Here is a 22,541-nt window from a genome sequence, read left to right on the forward strand (position 1 = left end):
AGCAAAAGGAAGGGAAATAGTTGGAGGTATGAGCTGATGAGGGTGAATGCTAATTTTGCAGACCAGTTCTTCAGCTGATGTTGCAAAAAAAATGGGAGCCACGCCATTAGGCATCAGATGTAGTTTTGGAACCCAGGGTACAATGTGGGAAGCCTCTAAATTTAGAACAGAAAGAAAACATCCTGCCCTTTGTAAACAGCCAAGATGGATTGCAATAACAAATTAACAAGCTACTATACACTCCAGTCTAATGGAATAATGGAAGTTATTCATTATTCACTTTATTTACTAATAATAATACAGTATGTATTAATAGGAAGGGGGCATAGTAATTCAACATATGTGTCAGTATGAAGATACATCTCAGGTTGAGATTATAATGCATAATCTGGTGGCAACATAAGATAGTTTCTGGATGAAAGGATTCTTCTTTAGAGGCCTACTTTAGATTCATTTTCAATCTTGGCCATGAGGATGTCAAAGAAATGGGCATGGTTGCAATCTCTGGGCAAAAGAAGCTTAGGACAGGAATGGCAAGGCACTATTACAGAGGGCTGCAATCAGTTCTGAAGAATTTTCTAGAAAATACACAGCATCTGTTTAATTTATGTTAAGCATTGCTATTTGGCCCTACATTTAACACATTTAATGAAACAAAATTTTAAAACAAAATACTTTTTAACTTAGTGGGAAGTAGGTCTGATAGGTGTGTCAGGTACTAAAAATGCAAATGCAAATGCAAACTACAGTGTCAATCTGAATTGCCATGCTAGGCCAAGCTTATTTTATTACATACATTCTGCATTCTAAGTACTAATATATTCATAATGTAAACATTAAGCATACAGAGTTAAAATTCAAGGCCACAATATTTTTGATTGTCCCTTTTTGTGTCTTTGGTTGGCCGAGATCAACTCGTAGTGTATAAATGCATAAGTTATATAATAATTATATAAAAAGGAAAAAATAACATTGACTTGTATACTTCATTCTGACAAACGCACAGCGTTCGCGACTCAATAAAGAAAAACTGGCGCCCGCCTAACAAAAATACTTAGGTGATTTCTGATTTTGGCAGTCAGGGGTTGTCTCTTGCTTTAGCCAATAGAAAAGAAACCCCCTTAATAATGATGAGGTTCTAACTGGTTAACTTTTAAATATCAAATACAATTCCAGTTTTACTTTTTTTTTTTTTTTTAAAAAAAAAAAAAAGAGATGCATATTCTGATTTCTTCTGCTTTTCCCTTTTTCCATTTTTTTTTTTTTTAATTACTATAAAAACAAGTCTGTTCCTCCTGTAATACTGGGAATGGTATGATACTGAGCAAAATGTTTCACAAGTCCAAACAAGTATTTCTTCACAGTCCCAACACTACTAATTTTTCAGTCTCTTCAGTCTCTACTGATAAAGAAGTTTATTTCCTCTCATTCTCATTGACTTTTGTCCTCCTCCATCTCCTTTCCGCTTCCTCTGTCAGGTGCAGGCCTCTGATCTACAATCATACACATGCCCTTCAGCACATTCTCATTTCCCATGTTTGGCTCAGGGTTCTTGTAATACTGTCAAGGAATCCTAAAGTTTGGGTTGTCTTCACAGTTTGAGTAGCAGATAACACTCTGATGAATGGAATGCATCTGATTTTAATCAAAACAATGCTGTCATATTCCAGATCAGCTTCCACACTAAATGAGTCTATGTTGATATGTTTCTATTTTTTAAATACAGGTAGGTGTTTGGATATATTTTTTTTCCTTTTTAATCCCTTTTCTCCCTCTTTTGTAATGATTCATATATTGTATGTTAGGTCACTATAGACTTATCCTTATATTGCTGTATTATAGTCCCAGGTTTTGCACTAGCAAGATAACAAACTTTACCCATAAGCTTATCAACTTTTTAAGACCATGAGCTTTCATAGGTTTTCCTTATCATTTCATGCTTTTACCTACAACAGTCTATTGTTGTTTGGTCCACAGAGTCGATGCCCATATACATTACATTTTAGTATCTTAATACTTCTTGAATATCTCCTTCAAATCCCTACTACAAAAAGTCTTTTTGAAATTTAATGTGTTTTTCTCGCAGCCAAACTTTCACCTGTCTCTTTAGGCACTTTTAATTCATGTACTCTGATAGAGTTCATTGCAATTCACTGGGGACTGTATCCCAGTGAGCAGTGTTTTTGCTTTTTCTGGTGTTTCTTTCCTTCCCCACTTAGTAGTAGGTGCCAAGATGAGAAGGCATATGAGCAGCTGGCAGCCTGGTATTGGGGTAGATACCTCCAGTTGGTGAATTCCAGTATGGATTAGGGGCAGCGAAAAAGCTGGATGAGGTTACGGGCAAAGCTGGGGGGTGGGGAGCTACAAAGTTCATCTTCTGGGGGTGTGTGTGGTAGGAACTCATGTAGGGGAGGTCTGATGGGTATTTGTACATGGATGATTCCGGCGGGTGAGGCTGCAGAGCCTGAGCAATTCCGTGGAAATCAAATTTGTAGGCATAGCGTTTACCATGAACTTTAGTCATAATATTTTTATCATAGTAGTAGCGAAGTGCACGGCTGAGTTTGTCATAGTTCATGTTAGGTTTGCTTTTCCTCTCTCCCCAACGCCGAGCCACTTCATCGGGGTCGGTCATCTTGAACTCTCCATTGGTTCCCTCCCAGGTGATGCAGTTGGAGTTGGAGCTGTCTGAGAGAAGCTCCAGTAGGAATTGCCATAGCTGTATCTGCCCACTCCCTGTGGGGGGAAACAAAGTGAAAATGTCAGGAATGATGACTGATAAATCTAAAACACCTATTCTTTTGGGCTCTCACACGGAACCCTATTAGGAAATACAGCAATATCAGTTCCTGCATCTTACTCGAACTAGTCCCCCTTCTCTCAGCCTATCTCATGAAACCCTAAAGAGCAAAGATAGTGCTTATGTGTCATGTTTTCCCTCATCTGGGTGGCAAAATGCCATTACATGGAAATTTAATGGTTGCTTAATGTCATTCATTGTAGACAATTGATGGGGAAATCATACAGCACTCGTTTAGGAAACTAATCTCTAAAGTTCAGGACAAACAGCTTTCACTTGCGTAATATTTTGCTTGTTCTCACAGCATTATGTTGTAACTAAATGTTCTCTGCTATGGAAGAGGCCTGCAAAAAATGGAGAAGTTTAGAGAAAGCTGGACACATGCCAAACCATATCACCCATTTGCAGCATTTGGGGAAATGCAGAACGGAAACTTATTAGCTTGCTGTTGCACTGCATACAACCATGGGGCAAAACATTTGCAAGAACAGTGAAAAGGTCCATAAAATACATTCTCATCATCATTCTTTGTCAAACAAGAATTTAAATGATTACTGAACTTAATGCATCAAATGTTGTTTTTTTTTTTTTCTCCTTCCTCCGCCAATTTTGCTTTTGAAGGAAAATAATCAGTCTGCTGGCACTTTTGCAGAAGAGTGTTGCCTGGTTATAGGAACAAAGTTCAACCATTTTAGGCCATTGAAAGTCAATTGTGAAGGGCCTTGCCACTGATATTCATGCTAAAAGCTTAGCATTTCTTAATAAAGCAGCACTGGAATGATGCAAAACACAGCTGAAGCAGCTTGCAAGGCAATCTGTTTCACAAGCACAATGTCAGCAGAATTTGCCAACCAGCTTGCATGTCCTAACTTCTAAGTACATCTCTAACCAGGATATGGTTCGTTCTTTCTTTTTTTTATTCTTTCTTTGTTTCTTCTTTTCATTTTTCCAAACCAGAAATGTGGATATAATAAACAAGCTTTTCTTTACAAAGCTCATAGTAGTAAATTACAACATCAAGATAGATTAGCATCTGAAATCCATTAGCAGTTTATAATTCAGTGCAACTGAGACCCATATTCGTTTAAATTACACTTATCCAAACTGCCCGTAATGAATTTCTTCTGTTCCATTAACATGCATTAAATAAACAAACAAACAAAAGAATCTGTGGTATGAGCAAGGCATGCAAGTTTTAATACATGAAACATAACAAGGGGATTAGCCTTTGAAAATCAATAAACAGTTCAGCACAGGACAACGCACAAATTTTTGAATAAGCAATCCAACATATGTTCTAACATAAACACTTGCCTTCCAAATGTAATATATAGTCCTACGAAAATAAATGGTTGCTGTCAATTTCCTTTTAATGAGAGATTAATTCCACCAATTTATAAACATTCAAACATGTTAAAACACAGAAATGGTGGTGTACAGAAATGCCATACCCAAATGCTAAAAACGTATTGCAATCCAGAGCACTTTAGTATCTTCCAGAGTAATGAAGGCTACCAAATGAACACTTGGTAAAACTGTAAAAGCCTGAGATATATAAATTAAAGGGAGGTAAGCCCTCACAACCAATTAAGAACAATGTCACTTGTAAATCCATCTCCTGAGACCATCTGGAAAAAAATATTCTTAATATTTAGCTGCTTTCCTGTGCAATGCTAAACTGTCTAGAAAGTAATCTAATCTAGAACCATTGTTGGTGTCACTTGGGACAAAATGAAAGGAAATGTAGCATTTCTTCAGTAAATTCATGCTTGGAAAGGCAATAAAATTGTTCTGAGATCAAATATTGTCGCTCAGAGTTGAGGAGACCTATAATGTTGAACATGTAACACTGTGCCCTTTGAGTATTAAAGAAAGGGAAAAAGGAAGTGGCACAAATTTCATTTTATTGTGGCAGATAATATTGATGCAGGACACCATAGTTTGTCCTGCAGACTCAGAGAAACAACATTGAAATCTGTCCAGTTCACAATCTGTTTTATTAACTCATCAGGAAGTTTATCCACCTTCAGCTAAAATACACTACGAGGACCAGCTTGCAATGAACCTAGCTACCACATTATTATCATTAGATACCATTTCTGAGGTGTCTAATCCAATTATTCTTTGTGATTAGATTCTGCTTTTCAGCTTGTCCCTATATATTTTTACTGGCTTCTGTTATGTAGCCCAAAATATTGTACTGGCCAAGGTCAGCATGTCATTGGATTGTGGATTACAGAATCTAGGACATGTATGACACAGGCTGGTAAAAAACTCATGCTGTTCTGGAGGGGTACCTGAAGGACAGCACCTAAGAAAACTCCTGGTGTTTAAGCAACAGAAGTGAATTCCAACTGATATAGTTGGCAAAACATAATGAGATATCTGACTGACTGAATATAACCATATATTCTAGGATGAGATGAGCAGCTCTCTATTTAGATCTACAATAACTATATCTCCAGTTAATCTAATGGCAACTAAGACACCTAACAACTCCTATCTAGACAGTTACTCTATGACCCTGGAATTTATGTGTCTTAATCTGTGAGCTCAGTCTTACTCTTAAGCAATTTAGAAACTAATACTTTAATGTATTACATATCATCAGCTCTCACTGAGTCATACTAAGGAATAGCAAAATTTGTCATATCACCTTCGGAGTCTGGCCTTAAAATAGGAGTGGGGACAAATTCTCATAAAGCAGCAAAATCCCTCCTCACCTGGATTTGCAAGACGGCTGCTGGTCGGTCCAAGAATCTGATAAGGATCTACAAAATTGTAAAGAAAGATTTGAAATCATGTAACAACACTGTATATTTTAGGCATCATTTTTTAACCATGTAGGAGTCAGCAAGTGCCACCTGCAAAGCAGATCCTACACTGAGGATTTTTTCTCAGCAATACAAGATTTGAATTTTTTTCCCTTAAAATTGGGTATGCAAGCAAACGGATGCAAGGATATATATTTCCTTTTTATTCTCTGTATTAGTGTGAATAAATACATGTTTGGACACGCTGTAAGGTTGGTCTAGAAGTATTCTGATTCTTATTTGAACAAGACACCCTCTTGGACTATTCTGTGGTAGCAATGGTTATGGGAGGACTGTTGGACTAGATGATCTTGTAGGTCCTTTCCAACTTTGTGATTTTTTGATTCTGTGATTCTATGATTCTATCCTTGTAATGTGCTAGGGTCCACAGGCCAGAGACATAGTGCTAAATGTGGCATAGATGGGTGGAGAGGTGTTCCTCATCAAATGACAGAGACCTCTCAGCTTGTGGGGCCGCATTGTTTTCTCCATACTACTGCTGTGGGTTTTTTTTGTGGTTTTTTTTGTTTGTTTGTTTTTTTTTTCTGTTCCAAAACAGCCTCCAAAAGAAGGTGGAGAGGGCATATGTGAACCCATGCAAAGTGGCTGTGTTGGCTTTTCTTCATCACCACAGTCCAGAGAGGTATCTAAAACATCTCAGTGCTTTTCTCATGGGATTCCTTGTGGAAATTTAATCTGAATTTAACAGAAACTGAAATATGTATGACAGTAGGAAAGCCAAAGCAATGGCTGAAGAGCACAACCTGAAGAAGAGAAATAATGTTACTGGGCTGTCTTGTCTCCAGACAATTGCTCTCAAACATCATCCAGTTACAGTCCAGAAGATAATCAGGTTACATTCCTTACACATTTAAATAATCTGTGAAGCTCACACACTTGCATTTAATGGTCTCGAAGGCTAACATAAATCATCAATATACTTCTTAAAAGATTCCCATGGCTGGGAGGTCAGATTAGATAAAATGCTATCTGGGCACAAAGAAGTACAGTACTTACCAAGCAGCATGCATGCAAGTTAATGAGATGTAGTCCTTCACACAGTTTTATTTAGTTGTAACAAAAACCAGAATCATGATTTGAAATCCACGTGATAAAAACAGACACAGAGAATTCTGATCTAAGAATATCCTCCAAACCTTCTCTGTGTCCTGCTTCTATGTTTTTACTGTTAGCAAAGGACATCACTGACTCACAGTGCAGTGCTTTCTAACAATCTGTTCAAGACACTTTCTAGTTTTACAATATAGTATTAAGTCTTACCCCATGAATTTGCTGGTTTGAAATGACAGAGTGCATTTATCTTGCTAAACAACTAGCCTACATTCCTACAAACCTCAACTTTCTCTTCATAGTTTTCCAGTAGATTGATAATCCTTCTATTTTTCCTGTTTAATTTCAGGAGTTTAGGATGTAAAATGAAATAGATTTCTGGGTGTTTCAGTCCATTTTCATCTCTTTGTTTATACACTCTTTCCAGTTGCTATTATTTCAACTACTGTGGAGTATAAGTCTTCGGGCTTTCTTACCTTCTACCTTTGTACTTAAACTGAATATAGGTACTTCAACAGCTTTTTCGCTCTGAAAAGTTGTAATTACCATTAAACATTACTAAAAGCAAATTTTAAATAGCCCTGGGAGTCTCCATTTAAGATCCAGCCATACAGCCAGCTCACACATGTCTGAGGACTTACTTGTCACTGGCTGGATATCTCATTAGAGCTCTGAATCAGTTCTTGAAAATGGCTTCTGGTTGGTAGGTGAAAGCTGACCTGAACGTGTCCAGAAAACCCCATCACACCCAGGCAAAATTCAAACAAAATAACACCTACCTAACTGAGGACGCTGGTCTTCTGTTTTGGGCACTGTTGAGGATGATGGCTGAGTAGCTGAAAATGGAGAAATCCACATAGTTATTTTTCCAGTCTGAAAGCTGGTCACTAAACCTGTGAGAGACCACAGGCCAGGGACTCCTGCTGCTCACAGGAGTAGGATTTAGCTTTTTAAGACTATCTGGTCTTCGACCTGATGAAGCCTGCAATCAAGGAAGTTATGGCTGCCCCAGTAACTTCACCCAGCATTGTCTACATATAACTAATAGGTCTGACAGATAAGGCACAGATAAAAGTCCCCCAGAGCTGAAATCTGAAGTAGCTCCTGAGGTAGCTCTGAAGTTCATTTCAGAGATAAGTTGCAGCAGATGTGTATTGGGCCCACAAGTTGGACACATGAAAATGATTTTTACCTTTTGACTGAGTGGGATGGGTGTGACTCGTCCATGCTGATCTCCTTGCTTGCTCATAAGGTAAATCTGAAAAGGAAAAATACCATTCTTCATGAAGATATAGCATAAAATGTTATCTGTCCCAAAGGGCAAGTTTCTAGAGAACTCACAGGATAAGAAAAATTATGGAAATTGGAAGGATACTCCTTGTTAAACACTTAATTGTCTTTATGATTTCTAATAATAACAGTACCACATTGCTCTCTGCATAGCTCTTTGGAAGTGCCTATTTTTTTCAAATGTCTGAAGTACTCTTAAGTATCTGGCATAAATACTCTCAAGAGTCCATAGTACTTGGACTAACTTTGGTTACCTTCTGTTATAGGTATGCTTAATTTCCATGTATGACATGAGTATTGCTCGGGATTGTGATTCATAGTTGTCATGGTTTGTAATTTTGTAATTTTTGCTATCAGTATTCTGCATCATAACATCATGTAAAGCATGGATAATTTTACCAAATGTGCAGTTCACAGAAGAATACTACATATCCCAGAGAACATCACAGTCAGGGATAAGTCACGGGACCAGGACCAGCTATATAATCTTGCTCCCAGGCTGGAGTTCTCTCTCTTGGACTTCTCAGAGAGTGGGAAATGTTCCAGCCGTGTCGCCTAGAGTTCACAGAAGGCCTCTCAGTTTTCGGGGACTCTCTCTCTCTGCTTTGTTCGATTTATTAGCCTCAATCATATTGTATTATATTGTGCTATCTTCTGTTCTGATATCATATTTAGTAAAATAGGTTTTCCTCCTTAGATTGCTGATGCTGTTTTTTTTCCCATTCCCCTTTTCCCTTCCTTTCCGGACCGGGGGGGGGGGCTCTATGGGGTGGCTCCCCCCTGTCACGGGCATAGGTAAATCTAGGTAACCCGTGACAATAGTAGATGTCAATGTGACTGTTCTCTGAACTGGACAGTTCACTGATATTAGAATATCAAATGGGTGCACATGGCCATGACCATGAACAAAGGGAGTACAGTCCTAGAACAGATGACCTGTTCCTCATGGAGAATTAACGAATTACATCAAGAGATTGAAAGCAATGTGTAGAATTCCAAGTCTGATTACAAGCCAATCACTTTGTCTTATAGCAGTCAAAGAAATCCTGATCTGAGCTTCTTTGCTGAAGCAGCAGGCTGTATGGCAGTGATCTCCCCTTGAACTGGGATGCCTCTCAAGATTACTCCTTGAGGTCAAGAGATCCTTACCCACTTTGCTGGCTGGCGAGCAAAACTTCAGTCTTCAAAGGTACCTGATTTACATTAAGATTTAACAACTTAACTAATCACTGTGTCTCATCGTCATAACGATTTATCAATCAACTTACTATAATAAACTAAATTGTCGCTATATCATTAGAACTATATAAGTGTTGGGTATTGCCTGTGACACCTTCTCAGCCAAGGACACCAAAGAATGACATACACAGTGCACTAAGGACAATTTATGTTTGAGTCTTGTGGGAAAAGTCTCCCAAGAGGTCAGAGCTCAGATCAAGAGTAAACTGTGTAACATTCCCTTCCAGTCTGTGTATGTAACAGTATTTTCTTTTAAGATAGACTGCAGTTGATTTACTTTGCCATTCTTTACTAGTCTGTTGCTGTTATCCCTTGAGATTAATCAAAGTTTATAGGCTGAATTTGAGAGTTCCTTTTTCTGCAGGGACATGTGAGACGGCAAAGGCATAGTTTTGTCTAAAGCACCGTGACATGCTCTTTGTGCTCTTACTAGCTGTCACCGCTGCAATGCACTTGATTATCTTTAATGCTTTTCTTCATGTTTGCAAGCCCTCTTTTCCCCAGGTGCATCATCTGGTCTAATTCTCATTATACAGAATCGAGATTTTTGGGGTAACTGACTGCTGCACTTTGATTTTCACTTCTTTCTTTTACTTGCTATTTCAAACTTGTAACAATTCCTTTTCTTTCACCTTCCCTTCCACATCCCAGTAGTCTCATAGACCTCCAGAAACACAGAATGTGAAAATACTGAACATGCTTCAGTATTAAGTATAGATCTGTATACATATTCTTCTATTTCTTATGGAAAGTTGATAGGTTTCGTGTTGCACTTTTTTTAAATTATATTTTTATTATTATTATTATTTTTCCTCCTGCTCCATCAATTTAAGTGTACCTTCCTGTTTCTTGGGACAAGCTGCTAATTTTATGTATCTGATTTCTCATTTGCCTTTTTCTTTTTTTAAATTATTTTTTTATTTTTTAATTATTATTAATTTTTTTTTTTTTAATTTTAACATACTCATTACTTTTATTTCATTTAAATGGTTTAGTATATAGAAATGAAGAACATAAAAGCTCTCTTCATAAACTATGTGAAATAAAGTCAGACATTCATTTTACCCTTTGAAATCTTTTGCAGCTGCCTGTGCTTTTCTATGTCTGGCTTAAACGTACTACCTGAAATTGCTGCCAAGACCATAGATCTAGGTAGCCTGTCCAGGATCCCAGCAAGGTAGCCATACCCTCCTCATAGAACTAAATTGGTGTAGATGATCTGACTGTTAACAGTACTTGTGCTTTACTTTAGAAATGACTGTAAATTAAGCCAGCTGGGAAATAAAGAAACAGTCCCAGACTGGCTCAGTGCACACCAAATTGTTGAGCTCTCTGCACATTTTCATGCAGGAGTATTGAATGGAAATAAAGTGCAATGTGAAATTCACAACCAAACTGTTCTTAATTTATTTAGTCTGTTTGGCTTAAGACACAGACTGGCACTACCAGCCTCATCGTCTCCTGGAAGCTTACACTTCAAAAACTTCACTATTGCTGACATATGCATTTTATCTTTATACTGCATTTATATAACTAGTATCCTTTTATCTTTGATTTCTTGAGGACTATTCCAGAGACTCTTTCAGAAACTTGGAGAAAATTGACTTACACAGGCACTGATTTCTGAGCAGAAAACTGATGTAAAGGTGAATCTTAACATGTAGTTTTCCTGGCCAGTATCAGATTAGTACTTGCCATTAATGCAGTTGAAGCTGCACCATGGACTGAAGACTTTCAGAAATTTGGAAGGAGTCATGTCAACTCTAGAGTTTTTCAAGCTCTATCTGTATGGAATGGGACAGCTCAGACATGGTGCTGATTGCAGAACGGTGCTCTTCTGTCAGCCCTGAGTTTCAACTAGTATCTTGCCCACTCCTGTCTTTCCTTGCCAAATTTCTGCAACCAAGGGAGATTCTAGCAAAATTACAAAAAAATTCTTCTGTCTTTTCTAGTTTCATTTCCTGGCCCAAAAGACTATGAATATGGAAAAAAAAAAATCAGACAGAAGGTATGTGCTCCCACAATCTCTCCTCTCCTCTCCTCTCCTCTCCTCTCCTCTCCTCTCCTCTCCTCTCCTCTCCTCTCCTCTCCTCTCCTCTCCTCTCCTCTCCTCTCCTCTCCTCTCCTCTCCTCTCCTCTCCTCTCCTCTCCTCTCCTCTCCTCTCCTCTCCTCTCCTCTCCTCTCCTCTCCTCTCCTCTCCTCTCCTCTCCTCTCCTCTCCTCTCCTCTCCTCTCCTCTCCTCTCCTCTCCTCTCCTCTCCTCTCCTCTCCTCCTTCTGGATCTCCAATAATTAGAGATCTGTATGTTAAGAAGGCTCTGTGATGCTGTCTACTTGTACTCAGTGGCAAATACATCCCTCAAATAAATTTGCTACAGATTTAGTACTGTGAGAAAATTTTTCCTTTTAACGCAACACATCATAAGATGTTCTGTCTACATCCTCTCCAGGAGGAGAAAAATCCAGCTATCAGCCTTGCTTGAAATAGCACAACATTCCAATTTCATTCTTCATTCATTATTGTGCCTTGATAAACATGCTGCTATCCTAGATAAGCAGATCTGCTCATATTCATGGGATGTTAGTACAACATGTTCTTATCTTGGAAAATCTTTGATGGAAATAATTCTGTTTGATGATACATGTAGACAAACCCATATTAGGCCTTCCTGAGCTCCTGATAACTTCACTGTATTACTTCTAGCTTGCTGAAACATCATGTTCTGTTGTAAAGGTGACTGAAGAAATATGTCTTTGTCATTGCAATTTATTATGAGTCTTGCTCATTTCCTATTCACTATTGTGGTGTTTTAACAATGGTAGTACTTGATTACCTTCTCTAAAATTGCATCTCAGAATTAATTGCCATTTAATCTTGTTTATATCTTCCTCACCCATCACTCTCATTTTTGACCTTTTTCATGTCATCAGGTACTTGTCCACAGAATCCGCTATTGCTCTTCCATGAAAGGAACTGTGTTATGGAAAAGCTTTTTTTGCCATTTAGTTGAAACACGATGTTTAACAGGAAAGACCAAGGAACAATTTAGCAATATAGTTTCCAGACAGAAAGCTGAATTCCTGCAAAAATCTTTCTGAATGGATGAATGAAAATTCTGACCATACAGACATCTGCCAAAACTCTGCCATAAAAGATAATACTTTCAAAATTATATAATTAGTCCCAGAAAATGATAAGATACACCAGTTTACACAGAATAATAAAAATACCCTCTATCCAAACTACAAATTCCACCATAAATTCTGTCACTAGAAGATGTTTTTAATTTTATCATCAAGCATTTTGTTTTATAGATTTATAGACTGTCAGGATTTTTTATTTGGCTAAAGATGCTCAACTGAAGGAGTTCAGCATATCTGATATGGGATTTTTTTAAAAACACCTTTTACTTTGGAGAAAACTGTTATTTTCCATCACAAGTCAGGATGAAAAAAATATGGAAAATTTAATTGTTTATCTATACAAAAAGCAATTTTTGTCCATCATCACTGGAATCATACCCACAAATTCTTTCACAACAGACTCTCAGACTCTCAGCTGTTCTGTTTATTTGCTAATGGACACCAAGGTCCTCTTGGTCTTACGTTATGTGCTCATTTTCATTGGAAAATACTGAGAACTTTGGCCATCTCTGATCTGTCTTCCCATCCATATTCCAGATTCCTCTGAGCAATTCAAAGTTTCTAGATGCCATAATAACCTGTGACCATGAAGGATGCTGTTTCTTGTTTATTGAAAATATCTGGAACTTTTCTGAAATTCTTTTTTTCTATTACTGAGAAGCAAGTATAGCAGGCAATCTGTGATATATAAATATATCATTTTTCCTCATCCTCAGACCCTGAGTTGAACAAACTTTTATATCTTTCAGCAGGCTCAAAAGATTTTCCATATTCCCATGTCTTGCTCTAAGCAACATCTAGTGCTGCAAATAGCCTTTCTGATAAGAGATGATTAATGTAGCTTTCCATATAAGGCCATAGTGTTGATTTATTTAAGGGCACAATCAGATTTCCCATATGATCCTCTACTATGCTCTTTCACATGTTTATTCTTTTCACTTCAGCCAGCAACTAGAGCATGGGCTTTCATTGTGCCATAAATAAAGTTGCCTATGGTTAGCTCTTCTTTTGTGACTGAAGAGGGTTAATTTGAGATCAGTGAGATACACAAATAATTTGTGCATTACGCTGCACTTATCAGCTTGTGCTCTCATCATACTGCAAATTCATTTAGCTCAAATAAGACTGCTGGACTTTTTTACAGGGATCTTGAAGAAGAATCTTTAGGTTTGAGTAATGTAAAAATCTTATGCCATCTCCAAGTTGTGTACCACATTTTATTGTGTTCTTTTCCCCATTATTAATAACTATCATAGTAGAGAATGCTAAAGCACCTATAATTTATGCTTTTTTAAAGTCAAGCTATCATGTTAATTGGCCAGCTCCTGATCGTGACAATATTTTATTTCTTACAGTTTGTTGACTTAACTCTTATTGTAAATATTCATGGGACATCTTGGTAAATTCCTTACAAAAGCCAAATATATGAATTGGATCGGTGGTCTCTTTTTCATTCACTAAGGTACTTTTATTGATGAATAAATTTAGTAGAAGAGTTTATTTTCTTATAAATTAATTAGAGTGGATTTGTTCATGTAACACTATAATAGGTGTTTCCCTATGTTTTTAATTTATCAATTAACAAATCTTTAGACATGCATATATGCACATATATAATTGTAAAAAAAATTGACTTGTGTATCTTTCCTGAATTATACCACACAGTATTAATAAGACACAGCTAAAATATTTCCTACTGAAAAGTTTTAATGAGAGAAAGCATCTTTTCAAAAGAGCTCAGTCAATTCTAGTATATGTCCCTTCAGAACACTTGGATGTATGCCTCTGGCTCAGTAATGGGTTTCCTTTAAATTCAGTATTTTGTTCCAACTCCCCTCAGTGTTTTACAGTACTTTGTACTAATTACTGGAAAAACAAATGTCCAGATCAGGCAGTTTTCCAACATCACTGGTTGTGAAGGGTGATGCAAAGAAAGCTTTTAACCTCATTGCAATGCCCTCATCTTTTTAATTATTCCCTTCAGCCTTTCACAAACCAGCACCCCCACAGTATTCCAATGGACCTCACACTTCTCAGCATGGAGAACTTTATTGTGGTTTGTTTTTATTTATTTAAACTCCCAAATTCATGATCAGGTATATCAAACATAAATAAATAAGAAGTAGATATCAGTGGATGTATGTACCCAGCATTTTTGAAGTACTTTTTCCAAATAGGTTTCTACTTATGAAGGAGGATATTGTTGCTTCCTTTTACAGGCAAGGAGGTGAAGCACACTGAAAAGTGACTGCATTGGTATCACGCAGCAGAATGCAACTTTCTTACTATCCTCCTTTGCTTTGAACACTAGAAAGCATTGCTTCAAAGACAGAGAAAAGTAGAAGATGCAAATTTAGTAAACATTTTCTATTTAATTGTGTACATGTGTATGTATTCATAATTTAGCTTATCATTTATAATAAAAATAGAAGGAGTAAAAGAAAGAGATGCTTCAAGAGATTAAATGAGTAGTACAAAAATTTGTCATTGTTCATACCTGGCCTTGTTGTTATTCTTTGTGTTGCTTCTGGGTAAACTGATGTATTTGGAAAAATAAAAGTGGCACCTCCTAAAGAGAAAGAACACAACATCTGAAGATTCATTTTCACAGTCCCTGATTCCACTAATATTTTCTCTCTTCTAGTGTATCTAAATGAAGACTATGAGTAAATATTTTATATACTAGGAATGTTATATGACTTCTGATAGCTTTTGCACCTGTGTAAATCTGCTCAAATTACTGGATAAATGTCTGTACAAAATCAGTGTTAAGGGGGGAAAAGAACCAACTTCAGTAAATCTCTTCTGCCCTCCCTACATATCTTGACCATGTGCGCATGTTGTTCCATTCTTCTGCAGTAAAACTTTGCCTCTCTTTGTTCATATTTGACTTTCTGAACAAGTTCATACTCCCAATGAAGACTGCAGCCCTAGGCCGAAGCCTATTCATGTCAGCGTCAATCTTCTCACAGACCTTGGTGGTCTGTGGGCTACACTCTCAGAAACCCCATTAAAAATATTGAAGTTGATAATATAAAATGGTATCAAACTTATCTCAGGAACTGAAATTGCTTCATCTACGTCAATATACTTCTAGTGACCATTTCTAGGAATGTGAAAAGGGTGGGTCGCAAGGAAGTTACCAGTGACTTCAAGAGGAGCTTGTTCCTAACCCCTTTGGGGTGTTTTGAAAATCCCACTCCAAAGCTCTTATGCCAGTAGAACAATGTATTTTTCTTATGGTCATGATCATCATGATATTATTATCTATACTCTCAGTGACACAAATGCAGGCAATCTCATTTTGGTGAAGTGAATTTTAGAATAGCATTGTCAGTGCATACACACATAGAAAAAGATAACACATGGAATTGCTGAACAACATTTGGATAACTCTATGTGAAAACTGCTTGGAAAGTTAGAATCTGGGAAACCAAAGATGGAAAAGGCTATGGAGACTATCTATTCTTAAAAAGGGCTTGAAGCTTATTCCAAACCACATCAAAGTCAATGGAAAATTTTCTGTTCCATTTGGTGGGGTTTGCTGGAGGCCCATAGCCCACAATAGAACTTCACGTCAAATGGCAAACATCTAATCTCAGTGGGAGATCATGTGATCTAGTTCATTTTTCTAGGAAACTGGCTGCTTTTTACTTCAGTGAAAAAAAACAGTGAGATACAAATATAAGGTTTTCTTATTTCATTTTCTTTGCATTATCCTTTGTATTATCTTTTTCATTTATCATAAATAATTGTTATTTCTGGTCACTGTAGGTAACTAATACCCTCAGGCATGATCATGCAGTATTCCAAACAACTCTATTAATATGTACACTGCACTAAGTGTGCAGTTCCATGCCATCCTCTATTACAGAACTGCTACAGCAAGATAAAATTTATTTTGAAATATTTTTATAAGTACTTTAAGCCACATTTTGATAGACACAATTTTGAGGCGTGTGTTGTATTACGATTCTTCTATCTATATCCATACTTGTCTGGGCCAACTTAATAGAAGGATGAATATTAAGAAAAAACATTTTACATTCAGATCAAAATTAGTAGAGATCCCAACACAAAACTTATATGATGACTGATAAATTAGATGGGCTAACTGCCTAAATAACAAGAATTTTACTTAAGTATACAATATATACTCCATATGAGGGGGAAGCAGCCACAGCACATCATAGATAAACGCTGAAGCACTTTTCAACCCCAATAATCTTTTTGGGATCCATGGTGTAGATCTGACAGTAAAATGAGACAGAATGAGAGAATAAGTTTTCAGAGCTTGCAGGTTGTCATGTGTTAGGGGTCTCACTAGCTTACAGGACATGAGAAATTATCAGTGGGGAAACCATTCTGCACCATCTGGCCCTACATAATCCCATCATTTTTCTGTGTGTCTGTGCATAAAAGTCATGCACACAGCAAGGAGAGGACACAGTCATCTCCCTCCTGGTTTACTATTTCCACTCTGCAAGCAAACCATAAACAGGAATCCTGTGCTTTCAAAATATGACCTATCACAACAGGAGCAGTGCCAGCATTACCTGTGTTTCTAGCATGCATTAACCGTGGAGAGTTTTGTAAGGCCTTATCAACATCATCTGAAGTCAAATGTGGAAGAGGAGCTACAAAACAAAACAAAAAGCAACACCAAAATGAAAAAAAAAAGAGAATTATCTTTTAAAACCATATTTTCCCATAGAGGATTGTTTGAAAGTGAATCTACCAACAGTCAGTTTCTGTCTGCAGTTTGCAGGGAGGTGTGTGTGCTATAGCTTAGACAGATAGCTTAAACTAGGGCACTCATTCATTTATTTGGCATTACGAATGCAGAATATTTCTGGCTGATTATTGACAGTGTGCGTGTGGAGAAGACTGCACCGCACTGGTGTTGCAATGTTTTTTTTTTGTTTTTGTTTTTGTTTTTTGTTTTTTTTTGTTGTTTGTTTGTTTGTTTGTTTTAAAACCAAGATCACTTTAAAATGTTTAAACTGAGGTAAACATGCAAAATTTCCTCAAGCTTAGATGAAAGTACAAAAGTCAGGAACTCACTAGTCCCCTCTTTCTCTTTGAAAAGTTAGCCTTACACTACAAACACTTTGCATTTGGACCTCAGGGACTGGTTGTTTTGTTTGTTTGTTTGATTGATTGTTTTCCTGTTATTTTTTCCCCTTTTTAGTTTTTTATTCTCCACAAATTTATAGAACATTTATTCAATTCAGTGAAATCTTGCTTATTCTATTCAGAGTAGAGCAAAGTGCTGTCAGTCCATAGAATCATGCCTGGAATTTGCTTCATGAATCAATTCTTGCATTATTGTTTAGTATAATCATTGTTAAAATGGAAATAAATGAGTATGTGACCAGAAAAAACATTAGCACTGAATCCCATTTGATTTTCTTCCTACAGTGTACCGGTAAATATGCAGGAGTTCAATTTTAACTTTGTCTCAGATAAAAATTTAGAAATGTTGCCCAACTCTTTGTCTCCAACAAACATGAACAAAAGCCAACTGAAATCAATGGGAATCTTTCCTTCAAATTTAAGAGGCTTTGGATTGAGCTTCCTGCTATACTTTGAAGATCAATATTACTAACAGAGACATCTGAATACCCACTGCTTTAAGATCTAAGAGTGGTATCAGCCACAGATTGAAGGTAGGCACTACCATAATGACAGAAAACTATCTTACTCTCTCTGAGGTAGTGTAGGTGTGACAGGAGGATATCTGCGTTATAGCTCGGAGTGAGTCTCTGGAAGTCGTCTTTGGTCATTTTACATAACTCTTTCCCATCGATGTTCTGGAACAACAAGATGTCCACATCTGGAAGACCATACTCCTTCACTGCCCACTCCAGCCACTGCCGCACATGGTCTGTGCTCCATAACGTAGGATCTAGTGTTATCACAAAGAATGCAATTAGCTGGGGAGGGAAAAGTGGTGATTTACTGGATGAATGTAGAAACACTGTTAGTCCAAACTGGAGAGACAGAGGACATCCTGTTTACTAACCAGTGGAGATACATGAGTAATTAATTTATCATATTGGGTGGAAAGGAGAATAAATGTCCATTAGAAAATTCTAGTGAAGAACAGTAAGCCCTGATTATTAACAAACCCCCTGCTGGACTCCTTCCATTCAGCATTTTATCTTATCCTTTTTCTGAATTAGATTCCGCACATTAATACAGACTCCTGTCCTCATGAAAATAATACTACTTAGAAAAGCACTTAAGACAGTCCATTAGCAACACTACAACATGTGTCTCTACAATTTTCTAAGCTCTCTGTTGCATTTGTACCTTTATTCAAGAGAAATTTCTACTCAAATCAATTTTACTGTTTCTTGGGCATAGGCTAAGCAAGCACTCAGATTCAGCTATTTCTTTCACAATCTACAGCGGGTCATATTAAAATATCTCATGCTTCCTTTCACAGATTGCTGTGTTGTTTTCCTATATGTTGCTACAGTTAAGTAGGTTTTTCCTTACTGCTAGATGTATTGGCAAAACCATCTGGGGAAGGAAAATAAGTACAAGTGCAAATGCCTTTTTGAGAGTCATGTATGAATCCCTGAATTTAACTTGAAGCTGTGCTTTTGTCCTTAAAGCCCACCTTTTCTATCTCTTCCATCCTACTTTTTGCTACTCCTGTGACTTAGAGTAAGCACACACCAACCTGAAAGACCTGCAATACATATCTTTATAATATAAGACAGATTCTGGAATGAAGATTTTCTACTTTCTGGATAAAAGTCTGTGAAGTGTCTGAGTCTTGAATGACAGTGTCAGTAGCTTCTTTGTGGCATAAATTCAGTGCCAAACTGTATCTGTTGGGATGCATGTCTTTCCATGGGCTAGACACTATTCAGAGACTGCCATGATGCTGCTCATTCCCAAACTTTCACTCAACAGAACCTCAGCTTTTCTGATGATTCTCTTGGAATTTTAAGCCTTTGAAAGTCAGACTACTTGATTCTCTGGAAGTTCAGAGACTTTCTCCACTCTTCCAAACGCACCAGAATCCATTTAAGAGGCCCCCTCTATCTGGTATGAAATGTATAGCAAACTAGAGGGAAGTAAGTCTGACTCCTTGGGGTCTAAATGAGATCACCTATACCTATAGCAGGGAACTCCAGAAAAAATCACATTGAATTGAAGCAAACCAAACACTGGGAATTTTACCAAAAGGTTTTCATTATGCCTATTTATTTTTTTTTTAATTTTTTTTTCTTATTTATCTTAACTAGAAAGTTAATGCAGCTGTAAACGTGAATATTGCTTTCTTATTCCTAAAGATTGCCATATAAACTGAACAATGCCTATGTAATAGTTGAACAAAATATATGTGACCTACTGTAGGGGACCTGCTTTTGCAGAGGATCAGACTCAATTTCTTGAGGTTCCATTCAACCGCTGAAATTATATGATTCTGTGATTTTTACCCATATACTTCTTGTGGAGATCTCAAAATAACAAGGCTGTAGTTGTGATAATCTTGTTATTTGAATCTCGCTCAAATTCACCTCAAAACACAGCTCCAGGAATATACCCCCCCCCCCCCCCCGCCCTCCCCCCCCCAAAAAAAATAAAAAATAAAAAAATCACCCCAGATCTGTCCTGCTGAGGTAACCATGCTGAAGGTTACTAAAAGACTGAAATAATACCATCCAGCAAGTAGACAAATGTTTGCTTTTCATGTGCCATGATACTTAATGTGATCTCCATCTAGTTATCCCAGACATTTCATTATCCAGTGCATCACTCTGCTGTGTTTCAGAAAAGAACTGTCAACATCATCAAAGAGAATACTTCAACATATTTGTTCATACATATCTTGACAAATAACTGAAATAATCACACCTTACAAAATTAGCCACAGTTAGGACTCTTGCATATCTTAGCAACTGAAAAACTGCAAGACTATTAAGCAACATAATAGTAGCAGCAATATTTCAGAGTGGCACATCTCAGAGAGGAACCAGTAGCAAAACATTCCTTCTGTTTGCAGGCTGCAGGTGTTGAGTATATGCTGCTCATATCCAGTGGTTATTGGACTCTCATATATGTCTAGTCTATATGTCTAGTGCTTGGACTTCAGATATATGCATGCTATTTTGCAGACCTAAGCAACCACCCTTCCAGCAGAGGTTTGCGTGGAAGACAAGGTGCACAGCAATTCAACTACTTAACCCTATTACAGAGCTTGCCACCAGAAACAAGAATTTCTCAATTATGCTCTCATATTGCAGTGGAGTAGTTTGCTTGCTTATTACAATGTATTACACTGCCCAAACTCAGGGAGCAACATAGATAAATGACATTGTTATTTTGCTTGTTTTAGGTGAGGGTGATATACTACAAAAAGGAGTGAGAATGGTCACATAGGATCTGAGTGCCTGAAAATAGCCAGCTCTGTCTCTGAAACAGGAAGAACAGGTTGAGGAGGTAGCTTTACTGTGGTACTTCCCAGATCATTTTCTTAACCCAGAGAAATTATGCCTCTTCCTGATCACACTGTATCACACTGACTCTTCCTCAAAGCTGCTTAAATGAGATTAGTAGATTTATCTGGGGAAATGTATATGTTTGCTTGAACATTTTGAGTAGAGTCTAACCTGCTGGCACAATAACTCTTCGTTCATTGGTAGTCATATTTGGAGGTGGAATGTGCTTCTCTTCCATGTAGCTTCCATAGTTCATCCCAACATTGTCTGAACCGCTAACCATTTTCCCTCCTTTTGCCACGCTGCAGTCATCAGGTGAATTCCTAGACAAAGAAGAGATAGACGCACTTTGATTATTATTCCAGTCCCTACTAATAAATATCCTCAGCAAGGATGATTGAGATGGGGAAAAAAAAAAATAAAAAAATAAAAAAATAAAAAAATAAAAAAAATTTGGTCTCCTTGTCTCCAAACTTATAAATGCTAATGATTTATTTCCAGAGACAGGGCTAGAATGAAGGCTTGTTCATTAGGTTGCTGAGTACTATGACTGCAAATAACTGTTCTTCTCTGTCCAAGCATCTCACAGACAACTCAGCAAAACACAGAGATGCACTTAACTGTCACTGTTTCATGTGAGCCACGCTTTGTTGCACTTTATGGAAAGCAACGTAGACATATTTCTGCATATGGCCCACAGAAAAAGAAACATTTACCAAAGCCATGATTCAAAATACCACACACATGACTGGAAAAACCTTTCAGCTCCTGACTAGTGCAGTCTCTATGGTACGATAGTCAAGAAAGGGAAATCTGCAGAGGATCTGCAACCAGACACCTCTTTAATTTTGGCTTTGCTTTCTGAATAGAGTCTCTAGCTTTAATATCCCACAGAGGGCTCCCTAATGGCATTTTAATTGCATCACAGTTTTCTTTCTGGCAGACAGAGACATATTTGTCCCTTAATTTAATGTCTACAATGTGTTCCATCAGAGAAAGAAAAATTGTTACAAAAATCAGAAGAATGAACAGAGCCATGGGGATTACCTTTAAATGCAAAGAGGTTGTTTGGCAATGAAAGAATGGTGTTACTTGGGCTCGAGTTTCTTTATTGATACTACATTACTAACAACCTTTCATTTAGTTCTGCCATTTAACTGCTGAAATTGCGCTGTGGTTGTACTATAACAGCAGTTAGATTGCTATGCTTCATTTCAGTTCCTTGCAAACTAACAAATCTGCAGCCCAGAAAACCAAGAGACCTTCCAAGAATCCAGCTCTTGGAAAAGTGCTTCAGGAACTGCCATCAATAATGGCTTCAAATGCATTTCAACAAGAGCCTCTTACTCTCCTTGGCTTGGAAGCTTCATCTCTTGCTGAAAGCATTGGGCAGCGGTGTCACTGAAAGCCAATCAATGGTCAGACTACAGGCACTGTCCCAGAAGAGTTAATCTAATGTTTGAGAATGAAAGAGGAAAAGAAAGGTACAGTTCGGCCCACTGTCTGCTCAACACACAGCAAAAGGATGTGGCATATAATTCATCCAATGTTCAAGTGACTCAGTTATATATATACATAACCAACCAACCAACCACCACCACCAATGTAAAATAGCAAAAAAAAAGTGCCAATGGTATTCAGTTATAAATATATATGTATCACAGAAAGCATTCCAGAAGTACTGTAATCACACACAGAATCACAGAATCACCTGGGTTGGAAGGGA

General features: G+C 37.4%; 1 protein-coding gene across 8 annotated transcripts in view; it reads right to left on the minus strand.

Annotated features, from left to right (window-relative positions):
• Positions 1 to 248: 248 nt before the first annotated feature.
• The window catches only part of ERG (ETS transcription factor ERG), a 140,877-nt gene continuing 118,584 nt past the window's right edge, over positions 249 to 22,541 (minus strand). For 5 of the 8 annotated variants that reach the window (XM_085529455.1, XM_015882537.3, XM_085529458.1 and 2 more), the window contains 8 exons: positions 20,987 to 21,138; positions 18,061 to 18,264; positions 16,913 to 16,993; positions 14,854 to 14,925; positions 7,877 to 7,942; positions 7,464 to 7,520; positions 5,524 to 5,571; positions 249 to 2,736 (listed from right to left, as the gene is read on the minus strand). In XM_085529455.1, coding sequence (XP_085385581.1) covers positions 2,216 to 2,736; positions 5,524 to 5,571; positions 7,464 to 7,520; positions 7,877 to 7,942; positions 14,854 to 14,925; positions 16,913 to 16,993; positions 18,061 to 18,264; positions 20,987 to 21,138 — 1,201 coding nt within the window. In that variant the 3' untranslated portion in view covers positions 249 to 2,215. The remainder of the gene's footprint in view (positions 2,737 to 5,523; positions 5,572 to 7,463; positions 7,521 to 7,876; positions 7,943 to 14,853; positions 14,926 to 16,912; positions 16,994 to 18,060; positions 18,265 to 20,986; positions 21,139 to 22,541) is intronic. The other 3 variants (XM_015882555.3, XM_085529475.1, XM_015882564.3) reach the window with 1 other exon arrangement.

Source organism: Coturnix japonica, chromosome 1, assembly GCF_054131305.1.
Source record: "Coturnix japonica strain WE chromosome 1, WE-NBRP24, whole genome shotgun sequence".
NCBI classification, from domain to species: Eukaryota; Metazoa; Chordata; class Aves; order Galliformes; family Phasianidae; genus Coturnix; species Coturnix japonica.